Here is a 20,848-nt window from a genome sequence, read left to right as displayed (position 1 = left end):
AATATAAAATAAAAAGTATGCAGAGGAGGACCAGAATGGCAAGTGGATTGGAAATTATGCTATAGGAACACTAATTAGGAACAAAAAATGTCTGCATTAGATAAGACTGAAGGAGAACCCAATAGGAGTCAAATCTGCAAAGAATTAAAGAGCTGGCCTGTTTCAAAAGAATCACTTTTGTTCTCCATGGCCCCAAAATTCAGAATAAGGAATAAAAGATGGGAATTGAAAAGAAGCAAATTAAGATTTAATGTGAGAAAAAAGACCCTCAAAATTGGGTATTATCCTGGAATGGAATGGATGTCGTAGGAAGATGATGGGTTCCTCCTCATCAGAAGTCCTTGAATATTGCTGACTGATCCCTATTATATTGCAGTCATCTAGTAGAGGAATATTTGAGAGAACTCTTGTGACTGGTGAAAAAAAAAAGGCATTTTGTCATCCTAAAAGTCCTATACTGTGAGCAAGTATTATCATTGCTGTATGCTTTATCTCCTCCATAAATGCTCTCTCTCCCCCTGCAAATTTCCTTATTTTACTGATCCCTATATTTGTTCTATCTCTGATAAAATCACAATTTCTCAAAGACAGATACTCTTTGCCATTTTGTCTTTATATTCCGTGTACCCACTAGAGCCCATGTTCATAACGCAGGCTCACTAACTATTTGTTGAATTGAGTTGCTTTGTATCCATAGTTATTTCTATATGTAACATCTCCCTCTACTGGACTTGGATTGTAAAGTCCATAAGGGAAAATACTGGGTCTTAGCTAAACTTCAATCTCACTCAGGACCTACCTATAATAGTGTCTTATATACAGTAGGCATTTAATAAATGTCCACTGAATTGAAATTTTTTATTTCATTTTGGACAAAACCAAAGAGATAAAAATCAGGCCATAAACTCTCCATAATTTATCACATCAAGTGACATTTTAAAAAGTTAGCCATGTGTTCAAAATGGCATATTAATGCTAAAATGATACTGAATATAGTTTATGAAACTGTGGTTAGAAACCTTGACCATCATTTTTACTTACTAATAACAGAGAGGACCACGACCACACAATCAAATAAGTTCCAACCATTAGCGAAGTAGAATTGTCTCAGAGCAAAGATTTTCAAGAGACACTCGACTGTGAAGATAACAACAAAGAAGGAGTTGAGGGTTTCCAGAAATTGTGCCTTTTGCAGATTGGGTCCTTCGGGAGAGTCCGTTTCTGCCATCATGGTGACCATATTAAGGCAAATGAGAGTTATGATGAAAATATCAAAAGCTTGGTTCGTGACTACATCAAATACAAAAGCTTGGCATTTATTCTGAGGAAAGAAGACAAAGGAGAAGTCCAGGTAAGTTATACAAATAAAATAAATGAAACACTCTTTCACAGTCTTTCCCCCAACTATAGGGATGGAATTCAAAGGAGAAAATATTTTTGTCTTCCCACGGGACAATTTGGAAATATTGAGGTCAATCTATAGTTTGTATATTATGAGAATTCCAGCCACAGGTGTATGATGATCCATGAAACTTGAGAAATAAATTCTGGTCATTTTTGAGGTTCAACTATAGTAGCATAATTCTCATTCTGTGATTTTATTTTACAATACACAGATCCAACAAATTCCATGGCAGAATTATCTCCATTTAGTGGTGTCTTTGTCATTAGTGTTAATGGGCCTTACCATAAACTATTACATAACAGTTCCTTCTTATTGGAGTAAAAGCAGGTGATTCCTCCCAAACTCCCGATTCCTCTATTACTGATATATACATACATATAGCTAGATACATAAATAGATAGATAGATAGATAGATAAATAGATAGATATAACAATTCAGTTGATCTCACCAAAGGCCTTGGAATAGGTTTTTGGGGCTTCTTTGATCCCAGTTTTTTCATTGCATTGTAATATTTTTTCTGCTCCTCTGTCATGAAGATATCTTGGCCACCTAAGTACATTGGAAAAACATTGTTAATCCTTTCTGGTCCATTATGGGAGACCATCTGAAGTTTCAGAAATGAAGCTTTGCATTTCTATAATTTTCAACATCCCAGGAAGCCACATGACAGATTCTAGAAGACTTCTGCAAAGCTATGGAAGGTTATTCATTAATAGCTGATTTTCATCTTAATGGAGGATATAAAACTAAAAGTTACATCTAAAATATTTAATATGAGGGTGACATTACTCATAGTCAGGCCTATCTTATGGGAAGAAAGCAATTTGTTTTTGAATTCTTTACCATACCTTTATTTTAAAAAAAAGTAAATTATAATCTATACTAATGATTTAAAACTTCTATAAAATCAGGAAAATGGACCAGATGACTTTGTACAGGTTTACAAATAATTTGTTCTTTGACAATTAAGAGGAATAAACATTCTGAGAGGCAAATCAGAGAAACTTAGACTCTTCTACAACCTTCAGCAAAAGGAAAATTCTCAGTCTCAAAAAATTGTCTAAGGATAGCTGTATCAAATGGCCATGGAAAGATCTTGATGTCTCACTCTAACATTTTGCACTTTCTTAAGGGTCTTTCATTAATGGTATTGCAAAAGGATAGAGAATATTGGTGGGGGGGGGGAATTAGAGGAAAGATTTTGTATTCCAGCAGAGGGAATGTAGAAGTGGAGAAAAGCTCACAGACACACTCAGAGAAAAGGGTGGGGATGACAAACGTAAGCACTATGCGGTCTGTCTCGAAGCCCCAGATGATGCCCTTCAAAGGGCTCTTCTAATACGGTCTTAAGAGCCTTGATTATGGAAGGACATAGTGAAATGGAAAGCATTTGTCACATAGACCCAAATCAGGTCTCTGAGGCTTTTTTACATGGAAGAAGAGTTCTATTTCATTGCCTGATTGGTTCCTAAATAACTAAAGAAACCTGGAAGACTATGAAAGTGCAAACAAGTATCATGAATATATACTATGGTGAGGTAACCTACTGTTATGAATTAACTGCAGTACAATATTTTGAGGCAAAAGGAAGGGAGAAGAGAGTAAAGGGAGAGAAAGGGGGATTGATATTGTTCCTAAGAGGCATCAATTCCAGAGTCTCTTTCAACATGTTGCCTCCTTATTAATGGAAAGGGATAGTTTAGTCCCTTTTCTAGGACAGAGATGATGTACTGTAGACCCAGCTTCCATTCAGATGGTGAAATCCTTAACGTCCTCCATTTATGATCATCTAGGATGGCATTACAGACATCATTGGTGATCTTTGGGCATGGTGATGAGCAGTCCGAGGAGCAAAAGAAGCATCCAGAGCATAACATACAAAGGGATGCAAGGGGCCCTTTCTAACATTTTTTATGTAAATATTTTTAAGTCCAGAAATTCTCTTCACAGCATGGAAATATGAGTGTTATGATGTCAAATCCTATGTGTTATAAGACTAACAAGCACAGGAACTAGAACTTAGCTTTATTGTTACAGGGGACTCCCCTATGAGGAAATCCCCCTGCCACAGCAGATCACCATCTTCTTTGGATATTATGCTCTTTAAAAATTTCCCATAACCTTGAATTATTAAGTGGCTGTCTCAGAATCACAAAGCCAGCATGTGTTAGAGGGAGGGCATGAATCCTAGTGTTCTAGCTTAAAAGTTAACTCTTGATGTGCCCTGCTGACAGTAATACAGTAGCACCATTTTCCCATCATGATTAAGAAACACAAATGCTTCCTCCTGGCCTTCTCTCTGCAAAAGATACATAACAAGGACCATCATGACACTTATCTTTTTTTGCTGTTGGTTAAAGTTGTCGATGATAACACCAATGAAAAGATTCAAAGTGAAGAATGAGCCAAAAATGATAAAACCGACAAAGTAGAGATACGCATATATATTTGTCTCAAAGACTGGCTGCTTCCCTCTCTATGGGAATGAAAACACAGAAGACAAAAATCATCAGAAAAAGATAAATTCTCATTTTGATCGACTTATTTTAAAGACCAAAGGGTTTTTAACTCAGCTCAAACCACTCAGACAATATGCAATACCAGAAAATCATATCAAGATTTTATTTTTAATTTTAAAAATTTTATTAATTTTAGCATTCTTTTCTTTTTAACTTTTGAGTTCTGAATTCTCTCTTATCTTCTTTCCCTCCCATTCCCTCCAATCCATAGAGAAAGCAAACAATATGATAACAATTACAGCAATCAACTGAAATCATGCAAAACATTTCCATATTAGCCATATCACAAAAAAGGAAGAAAAATAAAGCGAGAAAATTATATTTCAATTTGTACTCAGAGTTCACCAGTTCTCTCTCTGAAGTTACATAGCATTTTTTTCATCATGGTTCCTTTGGAATTGTCTTTGATTATTGTATTAATTAGAATAGCTAACTTTTTCACAGTTGATCATTATTACATTGTTTTCACCAATACACAATGATCTCTGTGTCCTTTTCATTTCACTTAGCATCAGTTCATATAAGTCTTATCATGTTGGATCTTTTAAAATCTTTCCCTTAGTCATTTCTTTTTGCAAAATAGTACTCCATCACAATCATAAGGTACAACTTGTTCAGCCATTACCGAATGATGAGTATTCCCTAAATTTCCAATTCTTTGCAAACACAAAAAGGAGTTGTTATGAGTATTTTTGTACTTAAAGATCATTTTCCTTTTACTTTGATCTCTTTGGGGTACAGACCTAGTAATAGTATTGCTAAGTCAAAGGATATACTTAGTCTTATTTCTCTTTGGACATAGTTCCAAATTCTTCTGCACAATGATTGGATCAGTTCACAACTAACAGTTTATTAATTTAGTTATTTTCCCTCATCTCCTCTATCACTTGTCATTTCTGATAGATGTGAGATGGTAACTTGAGTTGTTTTCATTTGCTTTTCTTTAATCAATAGTTGTTTAAGTCATTTTTCATGTGACTAAAGTTTTTATTTCTTCTTCTGAAAACTACTTATTCATATATTTTGATCATTTATCAACTGAGAAATTAGCTCTTATTTTTATAAATTTGACTCAATTTATTATATGAGAAATGAGGCCTTTTTCAGAGAAATATGCTCTTAATTTTTTTTAAATTGATGATCTACAGTACCTTTTAACAAAATGTAGGGTTTTTGCTTATCCATTTTAATTAGCTATTCTGAGTTTCATTTTTTCTAACATCCTCCTCTCCCTGCCTTTTTTACTTAGCTGAAGCAAATTATATTCTCCAGTCCTTTATTTTACCTCTGTGTATTTTTCTGGTTGAAGTATATTTTCTTATATACAACATGTTGTTGGATTACGTTTTGAATCCATTCTACTATCTTCTTCTGTTTCATAGATGAGTTCATCTTATTCACATCCAGAGTTATGTTTACTATATATTTCCCTCCATCCCATTTTCTTCTGTTTCTTCTTCTCTCTCTCTTTTTATCTTGTCCCTCCCCCCAAATCTGTTTTGTTTCTGATCACTGTCTCCTTTAATCCAACCACTCTTTTATCACTTCTCTTAATATCTTCTCTCTTTCTCCTCCTATTTCCCTATTGGGTAAGATAGATTTCTATATCCTACTGAGTGTATATACATATTCATATACATATCCATTTTTGAACCAGTTTCAATGAGAGGCTCAATATTACTCCATAATTTCTTCTTCACAATAAAAGTTCTTCCATATGTGCTTCTTTTATGTGAGAAAAATATCTCCATTCTATCTCTCCCTTTCCCTTTCTTCCCATTCATTTCTTTCTCACACCATTTTTTTAAAGATCAATTCATCCTCTGGCTATGTAAGCTCCTTCTGACTGTCCTAGTAATGATAAAAATTCTTCCCATATAGGAATGTTAGCAGTTTAACTTTATTGAGGCTCTTGTTATTATACTTTCAGTTTTACCTTTTATGCTTTTCTTGACTTCTCCTTGAATGTCAAATTTTGTACTCAGTTCTGGTCTTTTCATGAATACCTGAAAGTCTTCTATTTCATTAAATATCCATTTTCCTCCTGAAAGATTATTCATTTTGCTAATGTAAGTATTGTTGTACTTAACGTACAACAATATAAGTACAGTAATGTAAGTTATTCTTGGTTGTAGTCCTGGTTCCTTTCCCTATGAGAATACTATATTTCAAGCCCTCCGTTCCTTTAACATGGAAACTGCTCAATCTTGCATAATCCTGAATATGGCTTATTTCTAACTTGTTTCTTTTTTATTGCCCCTTCTGACTTTTTTCTGCTGCTACTTTTAGAGGTAGTTCTGGGGGGTTATGTTTTCATCTGTTTCCAAGGTCATTTGATCCAGGACAAAGTGTGGTCACTGTTCTCCTGGTTTGCATGCTGATCTCTAGTTTATTGTCCTGTAGCCACAAGTGCTGGTGTACTTCTCCATTTTGGAATTAGAACTAGGACCTCTGCTTCTTTGTGACTATCAGTGCTCATCTCCACCCTGACACTATCACCCAGAACTGCTTATGGGCAATAGAATTGCTAATCAGTACCAGTTGCGTCTACTTCAGATCAGTAATATTGGGCTGTGAGTAAACCACCCAAGTCCAAAGAAAAAAGAAAAGAAAAGAAAATGTAGACATCCTTGGGCTGTGAGCTGTTACTGCTGTTACTTCTAAAGCCCCCAACTAGTGCTCCTCTCATGTTCTGGGCTGATTCCTCCTCCAGTGTTACAGATTTCTCCTGCTGATGTTCTAAGTGTCTTAGAAGAATGTCTCACTCCAACCTTTAGTTGGCTGTGCTGTTTCAAATTTTGATTTAAGGAGTTATTTTGAAGTTGTTTAGAGGATAGTGTTTGGGAAGTTCAATTGGGTGGCTGTCTCTAATCTGACATCTTGACTCTGTCTCCACATCTAGCTTTAGAAACCAGCATGTGACAGGGTGATGAACCCTGGAATTGGTGTTAGAAGACTTTAGTTTAATTCCTAGCTCTGACAATTATCAGTCAAGTGATCATGGATGAGTTGTTTCATCTGAATCAGTGTTTCTTTCTCTATTAAAGATGTATAATCAACCCTGGACTATTTTTCTCATTAGGTGGTTGTTACCAGCACCAGCAAGGTGAAGCACAAAAAAGTAAGATATTAATATTAATAACATTTTAGGCCCAAGCACTATAAGAAGTTGAGAACAAACACAGTTTGGTCAGACCTCACCTTCCTTGCCTCTTATTTCAAATATTAGTGTTAAAGTTCTTTTCTAGGATTCAAAGATCAGCACAACTACACTTGTGTGGTATGAGTTCATTTCTCTGAAGTTCATTTCTTCTCACAACTCATCTGTAACTTGGCCTTTCACTATTAAATATGGTGGTGTTTCTGACGTTAGATTCATTTGGAGAGTCCATTTTTAGACAGCCACAGTGACTGAAAATTTAGTGTATATAAACTATGGCAGACCTCAAGGAGATCCTAAGGAAAAAAAAATACAGTCACATATGTGTATTTACATAAGTACATTTGGTGAGTCTGAGAGAAAGGAGGCAGGAAATGTAGATTCTGCTCTTAACTCTATCTCTGGTTTGCTATGTGACCTGGGCTAATTCTTAACTTCTCTGAATCTGCATTTGTTCTTCTGTAACATTATGGTTGGACGTGGTCTTTTCCAGCTCTGAGTAAAATCAATAATGTAATTTTTTTTGTTTACAACTCTGAATTCTATTTCTCTGTTCTCCTGGGGCATGATCTCATTTCCTGAGCCCTCAGCATCTAGGATTCTGTAGCTAAGCAGGGGAAAAGAGACTCAGAGAAAATACTCCATCTTGCTGATTCCTAGCAGTGGAAATATTAGAAGCTCTCTTACTGAGAGATCAATGTTCCCTGTAGTCTGCACCCAAATAAGACAGTCAAGGAAACACTGGTACTGACTACCCGCCTCTGTTGGAGTAGATTTTCTCCATTGCAGATATTTTAAGGCTGCAAAACAATGACCTCTGGTCATAGAAACATTCCCCCTCTAATATGATCCAAAACATCCTTGAACTTACCCAGTTACTTTCAGATAATCTAGAAAATTACCCAGTGACTCCAACTTACCCCTGGTGAATCGACAGCTGTATACATAATATCCATCCAACCTTTAAATGTGGCCTAGAGCAAAACAATAAAAGTAAACATTGTTATATACTATTTGGGGGAATGAAATATAGACATGATTGTATATTCACACATAAATGATTATGAGAAATTAACAGAGTATAGAAAACTTCTCAAGCGTTAAAGTGTTTATAATTCAAATTAAAGGAAAATTTCAAGAACAAAAATAGCAGAATTCAACAGTTGGACAAGACCTCAGTGACCATCTAGTTCCGCCCATACATGAAAGAAATCCCTTCTATAATATTCCTGAATAGTGGTCATGTAGCCTCTATTTGAAGACCTCAGCAAAGGGGAAGCCATAACCTCCCCAGATAAGTCAGTGTAATTTTGGATAGGTACTATTTATTACTCATGGTCCTACTGTCTAGAAGCAATCAGTACAAGACCATTTCCATCTCAACATGACAGCCTTCCAAATACTCAAACATAGATATATGATCATTCATGTCTTTTTTTCTCCCAACTAAACATTCCCTCTTTCTCCAATTGGTCCTCACATGGCATAGACTGGCTCCAAAGGAGGCAAGGAATGAGACAGAGGAAGAAATTGCAGAGATCTTTTACAAATTTCTGCCCTGGGCCTTTTTCTTTCTCTATGTTATCTTGTTTGGTTCTCAACCACTCCCATAGATTCAATTATCATCTGTGTGTAGATGATTCTCACATCTATATATCCAATTCTAACCTTTCTCCAAAGTTCTAGCCTTGCATCACCAACTGCCTCTTCGATATCTTGAAGTGGATGTCCTGTTGACATCTCCAACACAACATAAGCAAAACAAAACTATCTTCCCCCAAAAAACCCTCTCCTCTTCTGAACTTTCCTATTATTATAGAGTACAGCACAATCTCCCTAGTCACCTAGGTTCAATATAACCTTGGTTTGTTTTGATTCCATACTCACACTCACCTCACATATCCAATCTGTTCCCAAGTCTTGTCCTTTCTACCTTCACACCATTTCTCATATACATCTCCTTCCCTCCACTCTCAGAAATGAAATCATGTTGCAGGTTTTCATCACCTCAAACCTGAATTCTTGCAATATTTTCTGGTGGGCATACCTGCCTCAAATCCCTCTCTGTTCCAGTCCATCTTCCATTTAATTACCACAGAGATTTTTCTAAAGCCCAGGTTTGACATCATGTTATGCCCCCCACTTCCTACTCAACAAGCTCCAGAATCAAATATGTAACTCTCTATTTGGCTTTTAAAGTCTTCTATAACCTTTCTTGTCTTCTTACATTTCACTCCCTTTTGCATACTCTATGATTCAGGGACACTGGTCTCCTTGCTTGTTCCTTCTAGACTCCAGCATTTTCCACTGATGATTTCCCATGCTCAGAATTCTCTCTCTTTGTATCCTCCTTATTTCTTCTCTGGCTCCAAGATTCAGTTCAACTATTACCTTCTGAAAAAAGACTTTGCTGATCTCCTTAATAAATGCTTGTTAATTAACTGAACATAAATTTTCACCTAATCCAACTATTTTTCTGTCATTTCTCTTTTGTGCCATTTCTACCAGCTCTTTAGTCTACCTAGTTATGACTGATATTATTGTTGTAATATTAACCCAAGTGTGATGATTTTACTATCCTTGACAGTAAAACGATGTAGTTATAAAACTTTTTGATCTTTCCCATAATTCTTTTGTTTGTGGTTCTCCTTTCAGTTTTAAACTTGAATTTTCTTATAATTTTGCTTAGTTGGATTTCTTACACCTTTCTCTAAACTGGCTTTTTCTTCCATTACTTCTCTGTTTTATCGAGCAAAGCTATTTATTATCTCTCACCAACCTGATGTGTAAGATCTTGCTAACACGTTTATATTCCTAATGATTAATGTATGTGGCTAACACATCTCTCTGGTTGACAGTAAGTCAAGTATATGTTGACTAAGGCAACTTTAGGTTCTTTGGGCCTTCCCTCTATAACAATTGACTTACACTGGCTAAACTTCTCTGAGAGTGTCTTTGGAAGTAATAGCAGCTGATATTTCCATTATTTTTTAAGATTTGCAAAGTACTTGACAAACATCTAATCTGAGTCTTACAACAACCCTATGGAGTAGCTACTTTCAATTTTGTCCCCATTCTATAGATGAGGTGACATTCTGCCCATGACCACACAGATGGTAAGGAAGGACTCAAATCCAAATCTTCATGATGCCAGGTGCCAATGTTATCAACATGCCTTGGGGCCACTTGAGACAGAACTGGGTGGTTTGCTTGTGTTTGCTTTGTTTTCAAGTCAATCTTAAGCCCGTGTCATTTCATCTTGTCTTTAACACTCATGTTTTTCTCTACCTACTTTCTGAAATGGCAGTTGTTCCGTCGATTCACCTGAGCCTGAATCTTTCATTCTTTGTGACCTCATAAATACTGGAGTGGTTTGCCATTTCTTTCTCCAGGTCATTTTACAGATTGGGAAACTGAGACAAACAGGCTAACTTGCCACAGTTAAGTGAGTGATGTTAGATTAAATCTACTTCATTTTAAATAAAATACCCCCCAGGGACTGACTGCTATATGGCAGAAAATATTTGTGGAGCTCATACTAACTACTGTCAAGAATACAAAAATATAAGAGAGGATCCCTAGCTGTAAGGAACTCAGACTTATTAAGGAAAAGAATCATACATGAGACACAAGCACTTTGTGAATGAAAACAAGAACATTATACGAATACATGGACATTTGACAAAAAGAAAATAGTTCCACAGTTCTTCCTGTAACCTACAACTTAAAACCTACTGTGGCTGGGCTAGCTCAAAACTGTGGGCATTTCGTGCAGCTACATTCAGGACAGTGCACCAGTCCTGAAGCCAGGAGGACCTGAGTTCAAATCTGGCCTCAGACACTTAACACTTCCTAGCAGTGTGAACCTGGGCAAGTCACTTAACCCTAATTACCTTAGCAAAAATAAAATAAAATGTGGGCATTCTCACGAAGAAAACATCTTGATACCCCCATACTGAAGCTTAGCCTACAAAATGCAAGGCCAGTATAGCTTGCATGCTGGTGACCTGATCCTGGCCACTTGTTGAACTTAGGCTGAGACACTTTACTGAAGCATGGAACCGTATGGTCTTCCTTCCAGGTGGAAATTTCATGCTATATAGTGCGGCCAGACAATTAGCTAGCACTGAACATTGAGACCGGAATCACAAAAACCTGAGTTCAAATCCAGCCTAAAACATTTAATAAATATATGATCCTGGGCAAGCCATTTCTCCTCCATCTGCCTCAGTTTCCACAACCATAAAATAGAGATCATAATAGTGCCTATCTCACATGGACATTGTGGAGACCAAATAAGGGGCAGCTAGATGATGCAGTGAATAGAGCACCAGTCCTGAAGTCAGGAGGACCCGAGTCCAAATCCAGCCTCAGACACTTAACACTTACTAGCCGTGTGACCCTGGGCAAATTACTAATTGCAGATCTAATGAGATGGTATTTGTAATGTGCTTTGCAAACCTTTAACTGCTTCCTAAATGCTAGTGGTCATTCTTACTTCAGGAAGTTTCTGTCTGTGATGCCTTGAGATCCCAACCCTTTTTAATCTCATGTGCACATTTCTGTCTCCTCAAGATCCTTTCATTTGAAATTAACCTGGAAAAATATGTCCTGAGGCTTACTCCCAGACCAGTAGATCTACCTTCAGTCTGTAATTGTCCACCAATGATGGGAAGGAACTCTACTGCTGGCTTGAACCAATCAGATTAGGGATAGTAGATTTTGCTAAGAACTGTCCACAGTTTGGACAAATTCAGGTCTTGTCTAAGTAAGTAGCTAACGATATTATCCTCACAAATAAGAGAAAAAAATAATTAAATACAAAATACATGAAGCAAATGTTTTGAGTAATAAGAGTAAGGAGCTACAGAAAGGGGCAACTGTTGTCCTCGAGGTCCTTGAGCTGGCCCTTCAAAAATGGATATGGTTTGGATAATTATAAGAGAAGAAAAAGGCCTCATAAGCAATGGTTACAAAAAGGAACCAAGTATAATGTAGAAGGAGAGACAGAAAACAAGTCTGATGGGGAAAGAGAGTGAGAGAAAAGTTTGGAGAAGGACAGAGGATGAGAGGGAATATTGACAGAGAGCTTTCACTCTTTTCTCTCTGTGCTCTATGGGGGAAAAGGGGAGAAGCAGTGGTTATATCACTTACCACCTGGAGAAGAGCCAAGTAACCAATTCCGACATTATCAAAGTTGACTTTACTGTTAATCCAGCATACGTCATTGTAGTTTCCACTTTTGCACAATGTTATGTTGTGAATCTCAGAGGCGTTGATAATTTCTTCTGTCTTGATGTTGACGCATTTTCCAAATTTCCCAGCAAAAAGATTTACCCCTAGCATACAGAAGATGAGCCAGAAAATGAGACAGACCAGCAGGACGTTAAAGATGGCAGGAATGGCCCCCATAAGAGCATTGACAACAACCTGCAGAGAACAGGATCAGAGAAAGGCATCTCATTAGTCTAAGTCAATGCTCTCCTCGTCCCACTGTCTTATTCCTTGTTGCACAAATTAGGCTCCACTTCTCAGATGCTCATTTACTCCTTGTAAAGCCAACCCCTAACAGGGATGGTCTTCCCTGATATTGTCCATTGTGTGATATTATATAAAGAGGTAGAGATTTGAAGTCAAAGTTCAATCATTTCAGTCACTTCTGACTCTTTGTGACCCCATTTAGAGTTTTTTTGGCCATTTCTTTCCCAGTTCCTTTCCCAAATAAAACTGAGACAAACTGAGGTAAACTGAGAATTGCTCAAGGTCAAACAGCTAGTCAGCATCTGAAACCACATTTGAACTCAGGAAGAGGAGTCTTCCCAACTCCAGACCTGGCACTCTATCCATTACCCTACTTATCTGCTCTTTGAAGGCAAATACGTGCTGCCTTCAAATCCCAGCTGTCATTCACTACCAGTGTGAAACTGGATCAGTCACTTAAGTTTTCTGGATCTGTTTCCTCATTTGCAAAGAAAGGGGTTAGATTAGATGACTTCTAGATATATCTTCCACTTTAAATCATGATCTACCCCTATGTCTCCCAATCCTCAAGCCACATGATGGTGGGAAAAGTGTTGGATTTAAGATTAGAAGACTAGGTTTGAGTTCTACTCTGTCATTAACTAGCTGTATGGCTTTGGGCAATTCACTTCATGTATAAAACTCAGTTTCCTAATTTGTAAAATATAAGAATTGGATGAGGTGACCTTTAACAAGTCATCTAGTGTGAGTGTTTGCATGTTAAAGGGAGACCTCCAAAAGATAAATGCTACTCTGTCCTACTCTGTCACTAACTAGCCATATGACTTTGGGCAATTCACTTCATGTATAAGACTCAGTTTCCTAATTTGTAAAATGTATGAATTGGATGAGGTGACCTTTAATGAGTCATCTAGTGTGAGTATTTGCATGTTAAAGGGAGACCCCCAAAAGATAAATGCTTCAAGAGGGGGAAGTATTATTGTGCTCAATCTTGCCATTTTTAACTCACATCTTAACTCTCTACATAGCTACCATCCTAATTATTGATTTTAACATTAGATGTGTTTACAAAATTTTACAAATGAGGAAATGAAGACTCAGAATCCAAGGGACTTGATCAGATTATTCAATTCATGGTAATTCTAAATTTCAACCCAGGTCTTCTGGCTCCAAAGCCCTCAGCACCACAACATACTTTCCTACATTCTCACACAGCATAAAGGCACAGGAGGTGCATAATCATATTTATGAAGGGATGGAGACATAAGCATGAATCAAACAAATAAAACAGAGTCTCTTTCTGCCTCTGCTAAAAAACACAAGCCAGTCCTTAAATCATCTCCCTGTTGCTGAGCTGCCTTGAGTTTCCCATGGCTTACCCTCATCCCTTCAAACTGGGACAGTGCCCGCAATGGCCTCAAGGCTCTCAGTGTCCGAAGGGATTTAACATTAATAGACAAGTGTGATTTTGCACTCTCAGCAATAAGGCTTATCAGAGAGACCTAAGAGGAAAAACAAAGACCAATTAACAGAGTGCATTTGCTGTTTTAAGGAAATAGCATCCATGGTCCCGTATTTGACAAATGAAGACTTAGTGCTTACTATATTCACTGTATTGTGACACATACAAACTTTATCTATAATCAGTTCCCTGTTTTCATGCTTAACAATTGGATCTAATTTCCTTGTTTGATCTAGAGAATCTCTCAGAATGGGCTTAGTCCCGAAAAGAACTTAGCACAGATCTTCATCATAAGCAGATCTTTTATAGAGAAAACTTATCCTCGGGAGCTTCTTAGGGAGACCAGAGAAACAAAGGTGGGAATTCTGAGAGAGAGGTCAGGAGTCAAAGGGAAGGGTCAGCAGCTGGATGGAATGTACCTGGCTAGAGATATGCTAATCAATTTCTCAAAAGGTTGTTTTAAAACTGTATGAATGAAAATTAAAACTTAGGAATCAGAACTGTTGTTTAGATTTTTAAAAAAAGCTGGTTTCCTACATTTACTTTCTATGTTAAGAGACAGCTTTACAAATTAACCACCTATCCCAAATAAAAGACTATAATTGTTAAACTCACATTTACAATAACGAAGTCAAGAAAACACCATGCATTCATGAAATACTTCTTAAATCCATAGGCCACCCATTTTAAAAACATCTCCAGGATGAAAATGTAGGTAAAAACCTTATCAGCAAAGCTCAGCAATTCCTTAATGTTTTTCTTTGATGGAAGGGAACAATCTTCAAATATCTGAAATGACAAAGTATAATATTTAGTCTGTCCATGGATTTTTATTCCTTCTAATTACATATGGAAGTCAATAAATAATGCCTTCATGGGAAAAGCAGGGGATTTGGAGTTCAAGGACTTGGGTTCCAATAGAGATTCTGGAATAATAAAATCTTGAGTTTTTTTCAGTACTTTTGCTATCTTCCTCCTTTTTGGATACTTTGTGAATTGATCCCTTATTGCCTATACAACCATGTTGCTTGAGTGGATCGCCTCTATGTATACTTGATCCAGTCTTGTCTTTGTTCTTTTTCATGATGTTTCCAGAAGCATATATGGGACTATGATATTAGAATCCAAGGTTGGTAATTCCACCATCCTTGATGGTGAAAATAATGGTGAAAATCCTTACAGCTTTTGCCTTTTTCATTTTTCTTCTATTTGTTTTTCTCTTTTTTTACTCATCTATAAACATCTTCGAGATTATTTTGTTGACTTGTGTTTCTTGATAAGCTTTATCTTAACTCTCTTATGCTTTTCTTTGCTTATGAGGTGATATTGTTCATAATTATCCTTCACCTCTCTGTAATATTTTACAAATAAGTTAATATTTTAAAGCCAGTGTTTGGTGACTATCTCTTCTTGGGAAATAATCAGTTGTTTTCTAAGGCAATTTTGGGCTTTTGTTTTGGCAGTTGATTTAAGTCGGTTGTATTTTTCAATGAAATTATTATAATTAATCATTATAATTTTATGATGTAATTATAATTAGTGTTGCTGCCATTTCTACTATTTCTTCTACTCATTACTTACTTTAAATATCAATTGTTTGCAATATAATATTGTTAATAATGACTAACATTTCACACTTTAATTTTAAAAAAAGAATTTTATATACATGACTACTTGAGACCATACTCATACCAAAGAATTCATTCTCTAATAGCCAACCAACTGATGATCAACTTCTCTGTAGCTAACTTGTTAAGCACTCAGACAGGCAACTAAATATGGCCTAGGATTAGCTTGATACAAACTTCAAAACCCAAGCTTAACCCCAGCCATAATGGAGTAGCAGAGTAGGACTATTACACAGATCCTAGAATTGAACTGAACAAGTATGTTAAGAATAAGAATAAGTGATAAGGACTAGATTTACATAAAAGATATATAATGTTCAAGTATGGTTCATAAATGAACCACATGAGGCATGCGTGAAAAATTACTATAATACAGAATATAGACAAAACTCCTTTTGTGCTCTCCCCCATTCCCTATTTTATATCTACCAGATAAGCAGTGTTATGTAATGGAATCTTCACTCAATGACCAGGATCAAGTAAGTGCTACCCCCACCACTTCATAACCAAATGACTTCAACATTTAACATGATGATCTTTGATCAGGTCATATATTACAGTTTAGAGGCTCATGATATGATAGCCATACTACATTAGTTCTCTTCTAATTCTATAGCTGAAGCAACTGCTCTTTGATGGCCAATTTAGAATATTAGGAAAATAATTAAGCTTGAATGCTTGCTTTCCATATGTAAGTATAGTGTTAGCATATTACTGATCTCTAGAAGAACCTCATTTATTCCTTCTTCATCCACTAAAAGACATTGAGAGGGTTAAGAGAATCTATGCTCCTGGCTCTAATTTGAGAACTTGAAATGACATTCTTCCATAGAATTAATGTTATAAGGTGTCATTTTTTTCACTTGCTCCAACAATTACCCACAGGGCACTTTCAAAGTGGGTGGAAACACATCACAGCTCTTGCCTCATGAAACTTACAACACAACAGAGATTTGATGACCCATATAAAAATAATAATATCAAAAACCTAGGGGGCATGGATGTTGTGACCTGCATTGATGAGAAGACTATCCAAATTGATTAGATCACAGATTTATTTGAATATCTTAGCACTTTAAGAATAGCTGAAATTTCAATAGTTCCCACTCCTGGGGCTTGTGCTCAGATTGGCGAGCCCACCGTCTATCTTACCCAACACCATGCTGCCCACCCCTACTTGCCTCTCGCTTTCCAACTCAAGCTCCTTATATGTGCTATTTTCTCATATTAGAATATAAATTCCCTAATCGCATTGTTTATGTCTCCAAACCCAGTGTTCTAATCACTGCACCATTGAGCTGAACTGCTAGATCAATTCAAATAGTCAATTACCAGAGCTCCACTACTCAGAAGAATCATGAAGATAATGAAACTCTCAAACCAGTTGTGCTTGATGATTCTGTAGCAGGTTACCCTCAGCTTCAGCCAAATGATTCCAGGAGACTTTTTTACATTCAATGCAAAGCAGGGAAATAATTTGTAGCAACCTAGAAGGAAAAGGAAGCAGGACTCTCAGTACCAGGTTGGGGTGCCCATGACCTTAGTGAGCCTAAGGGGAAGAAATCATGGTGTTCAATTGTGCCAATGATCCAGGCTAAAGAAAAACATCCAATCACCACCACATTTCCACATATATTAATGTTTAGCATCACTTCCTATTACCACCTAACTAGGGTTCAATTATTATATCTATGCAGATGATCCTCTCAATTTTGCCAGCTCTGAAGAAAGGACACAGAAGTAGAATAACATAATCAAACAATTACAGATAGAAGGGCACCAGATCACACAGGCATGATGTGGCAAGGGCAAAAATTGAAATGAGATTGCTGAGTCCGAATCCAATGCCCTTTCTCTGTACCACTTTGTGAAGGAGGTGAGGGAAGTGGCTCTCCTCACTCCAGGACATCTTACCATCCCTACTCAGCCTTTAATATTTCTCTTTCTTCCATTGATGAGCTCATCTTGGAGCTTCCATTTTATAAAGTGGTTCAACCTGTCTTCATTTCTTTCCTGGCCTCATTCCTGACTTTCTGAAATTTCTCAGTATCTCAAAAATCTCAAAGAGGGAAGAATGAAAATGAAAGGGGTCTGACAATACCAGCTTTTAAACTATAGTGCAAAGCAGTAATTATAAGAATGATTTACTACTGGTTAGAAAACAGAAGTTTATCAGTGAAACATATTAGATAAACTACAGAAATGAACACAGTAATTTAGTATTTGATAAACTCAAAGATCCCAAAGTTAAAACCTAAGAGATTGGAAGAGACAGAGGCAAGATGGTCAAGAAAAGACAAGATTCAATGAATTAGGCATGCAAAAAAAAAGCTAGAAAAAGAAAAAAAATTAAAACATTAATTAAATACCAAATTGGAAATTTGGAAAATCAAAGGAGAGATTAACAAAAGTAAAAGGAAGAAAAATATTTAACAATAAACAATACTAAGAGTTGGTTTTATGAAAAAAATAGATAAACTTTGGGTTAATTTAATTAGAAAAAGGAAAGAAGAAAACCAAATGACCAGTATCAAAAATAAAAAGGGTAAATTTATCACCAATGAAGAAGAAATTAAAGCAATAATTTGGAGCCATTTGGCTCAATTGTATGCCAATAAATCTGACAATCTAAGTGATATGGATAAATATTTTCAAAAATATAGATTGCCCAGACTAATGATGAGGAAATAAATTAAGTAGTCACATTTTAGAAAAAGAAATTGAAGAAGTCATCAATAAACTCCCTAAGGAAAAATAAAAAAAACTTCAGGGCCAAATGGATTCACAAATGAATTCTCCCAAACATTTAAAGAAAACTAATCCCAAAACTATATAAACTATTTAGAAAATAAGGGAAGGAGTCCTGCCAAATTCCTTTTATGACACAGATGTACTGATACCAAAATAGGAAGGACCAAAACTTAAAAAGGAAATCATAGATTAATTTCACTAATAAATATTGATGTAAAAGTCTTAAAGAAAATATTAGCAAAGAGGTTATAGTAACTTACAATAATACACTACGACCAAGTAAGATTTATACCAGGCATGCAGGGCTAGTTCTGCAGCTCAGGAAATCTATCAACATTATTGACCATACCAAAAACCAAACTAACAGAAGTCATGTAATTGTGTCAATAGATGCAGAAAAAGCACTTGATAAAATATAATACCCATTCCTATTAAAAACAATAGAGAGCATAGGAATCAATGGAGTTTTTCTTAAAATGATAAGCAGCCTTTATCTAAAATGACCAGCAAGCATTATTTGTAATGGGGAGAAGGTAGACACATTCCCAATAAGATTAGGGGTGAAACAAGAATGCCCATTATTACCACTATTATTTAATATTGTATTAGAAATGTTAGCTTTAGCAATAAGAGAAGAAAAAGAAATTGAAAGAATTAGAGTAGGTAATGAAGAAGTGAAAATCATCACTCTTTGCAGATGATATGATGGTATAATTAGAGAATCCTAGAGATTCAACTAAAAAAGTACTAGAGAGGCACTTAGGTGGTACAGTGGATAAAGCACCAGCTCTGACGTCAGGAAGATCTGAGTTCAAATCTGACCTCAGACACTTAACACTTTCTAGCTGTGTGACCCTAGGCAAGTCACAACTCCAATTGCCTCAGCCAAAAAAAAATGCTAAAAAAGTACTAGAAACAATTAACAATTTTAGTAAAATTACAGGATATAAAATAAATCCACATAAATCACCAGCATTTCTATATGCTACCAACAAAGTCCAGAAGCAAAAGATTGAAAGACAAATCTCATTTATAATAATTGTAGATAATACAAAACATTTGGAAGTCTTCCTGCCAAAACAAAGCTAGGAACTATATGAACATAATTGCAAAATACTTTTCACACAAATAAAGTTAGATCTAAACAATGAGAAAAATATCAAGTGCATAAATATGAGCATTATATTTATAATATAATGTATTATATTATTAGATACTGAGCATGAATATAATAAAAATGACAATTCTACCTAAGTTAATCTACTTATTCAGTACCTTCCCAATCAAACTGCAAAGAAAGAGCTAGGAAAAATAATAACAAATTCAACTGGAAGAACAGAAGTCAAGAATTTCAAGGGAATTAATGAAAAAATGCAAAGGAAAGTGGCCTAGCTGTACCCAACCTAAAACTATATTGAAAGTAGAGGTCAACAAAACCATTTGGTACTAGGTAAGAAATAGATAATGGCTCATTGATATAGGCTGGTTTCACAAAACACAACAGTCAACGGCTATAATAATATAGTGTTTGATAAATGCAAAGATCCAGCTTCTGGGATAAGAACTCATTATTTGATAGAAGTCATTGGGAAAACTGGAAATAGTATGGCAGAAACTAGTCACAGATCAACATCTCATATCCTATACCAAGGTAAGGTCAAAATGTTTTCATGATTTAGACATAAACAATAATAGTATAAGCAAATTAAGAAAACAAAGGATAGAGGAGAAGGAAGGAATTTATGGCCAAAGAAGAACTAGAGAACATTTTGAAATACAAAATGGATAATTTTGATTACATTAAATTAAAAAGTTGTCGTACAAAAAAACCCAATGCAGCCATGATTAGAAGGGAGTCAGAAAGCTAGGGGAAAATTACAGTTGAAAATTTTGCTGAAGTTCTGATCTTTTATTCCTCCAAATAAACTTAGTAATAACTTTAGTAACTTAATTGGATGACATTGAATAAATAATCAGGGAAACTGTCATTTTAAAAATTATCTTGGTTTTACCTATCATGAACAAAAAATATTACTTTAATTATTTAAATCTAAGTTTATTTATGTAAAAAGTGATTTCTGTTTGTATTCATATAGTTCCTGTGTCTGTTTTGGTGGGTATAGCCTCAAGTATTTTATTCTGTCTAGGTATTTTAAATGCTCTAAAACAATATTGAATAACATTGCTGACAAAATGTAGTTTCTCTATTTTTCATTTTTGATTAATGATTAATCCATTTTAACTTTAACTTTGTCTGAGATCATGATTATAACCCCTACCTTTTTTACATACTAAATCCTATTCTTGCCCTTAATCTTATTTATGTGTGCATCTTTCATTTCTATTATCTTTTCTGAAAGCAACATGTGGTTGAATTCAAATTTTAATCTTCTGTTTCCATTTTATGGATAATTTTATCCTATTTGCATTCTAAGCTATAA

General features: G+C 35.7%; 1 protein-coding gene across 2 annotated transcripts in view; it reads right to left on the bottom strand.

Moving 5' to 3' along the window:
- Window positions 1-20,848, bottom strand: part of SCN11A (sodium voltage-gated channel alpha subunit 11) — a 106,959-nt gene that overhangs the window by 5,529 nt on the left and 80,582 nt on the right. For both annotated transcript variants that reach the window (XM_031952451.1, XM_031952458.1), the window contains exons 20-27: window positions 16,989-17,143; window positions 14,644-14,817; window positions 13,946-14,068; window positions 12,240-12,515; window positions 8,006-8,059; window positions 3,745-3,882; window positions 1,855-1,959; window positions 1,042-1,321 (exon numbers count right to left, since the gene is read on the bottom strand). In XM_031952451.1, the coding sequence (XP_031808311.1) occupies window positions 1,042-1,321; window positions 1,855-1,959; window positions 3,745-3,882; window positions 8,006-8,059; window positions 12,240-12,515; window positions 13,946-14,068; window positions 14,644-14,817; window positions 16,989-17,143 (1,305 nt within the window). The remainder of the gene's footprint in view (window positions 1-1,041; window positions 1,322-1,854; window positions 1,960-3,744; window positions 3,883-8,005; window positions 8,060-12,239; window positions 12,516-13,945; window positions 14,069-14,643; window positions 14,818-16,988; window positions 17,144-20,848) is intronic.

The sequence above is a fragment of the Sarcophilus harrisii genome, chromosome 1 (assembly GCF_902635505.1).
Source record: "Sarcophilus harrisii chromosome 1, mSarHar1.11, whole genome shotgun sequence".
NCBI lineage: Eukaryota > Metazoa > Chordata > Mammalia > Dasyuromorphia > Dasyuridae > Sarcophilus > Sarcophilus harrisii.
Note: the sequence above shows the minus strand (reverse complement) of the source record. Positions and strands in the feature narration are given on the sequence as shown.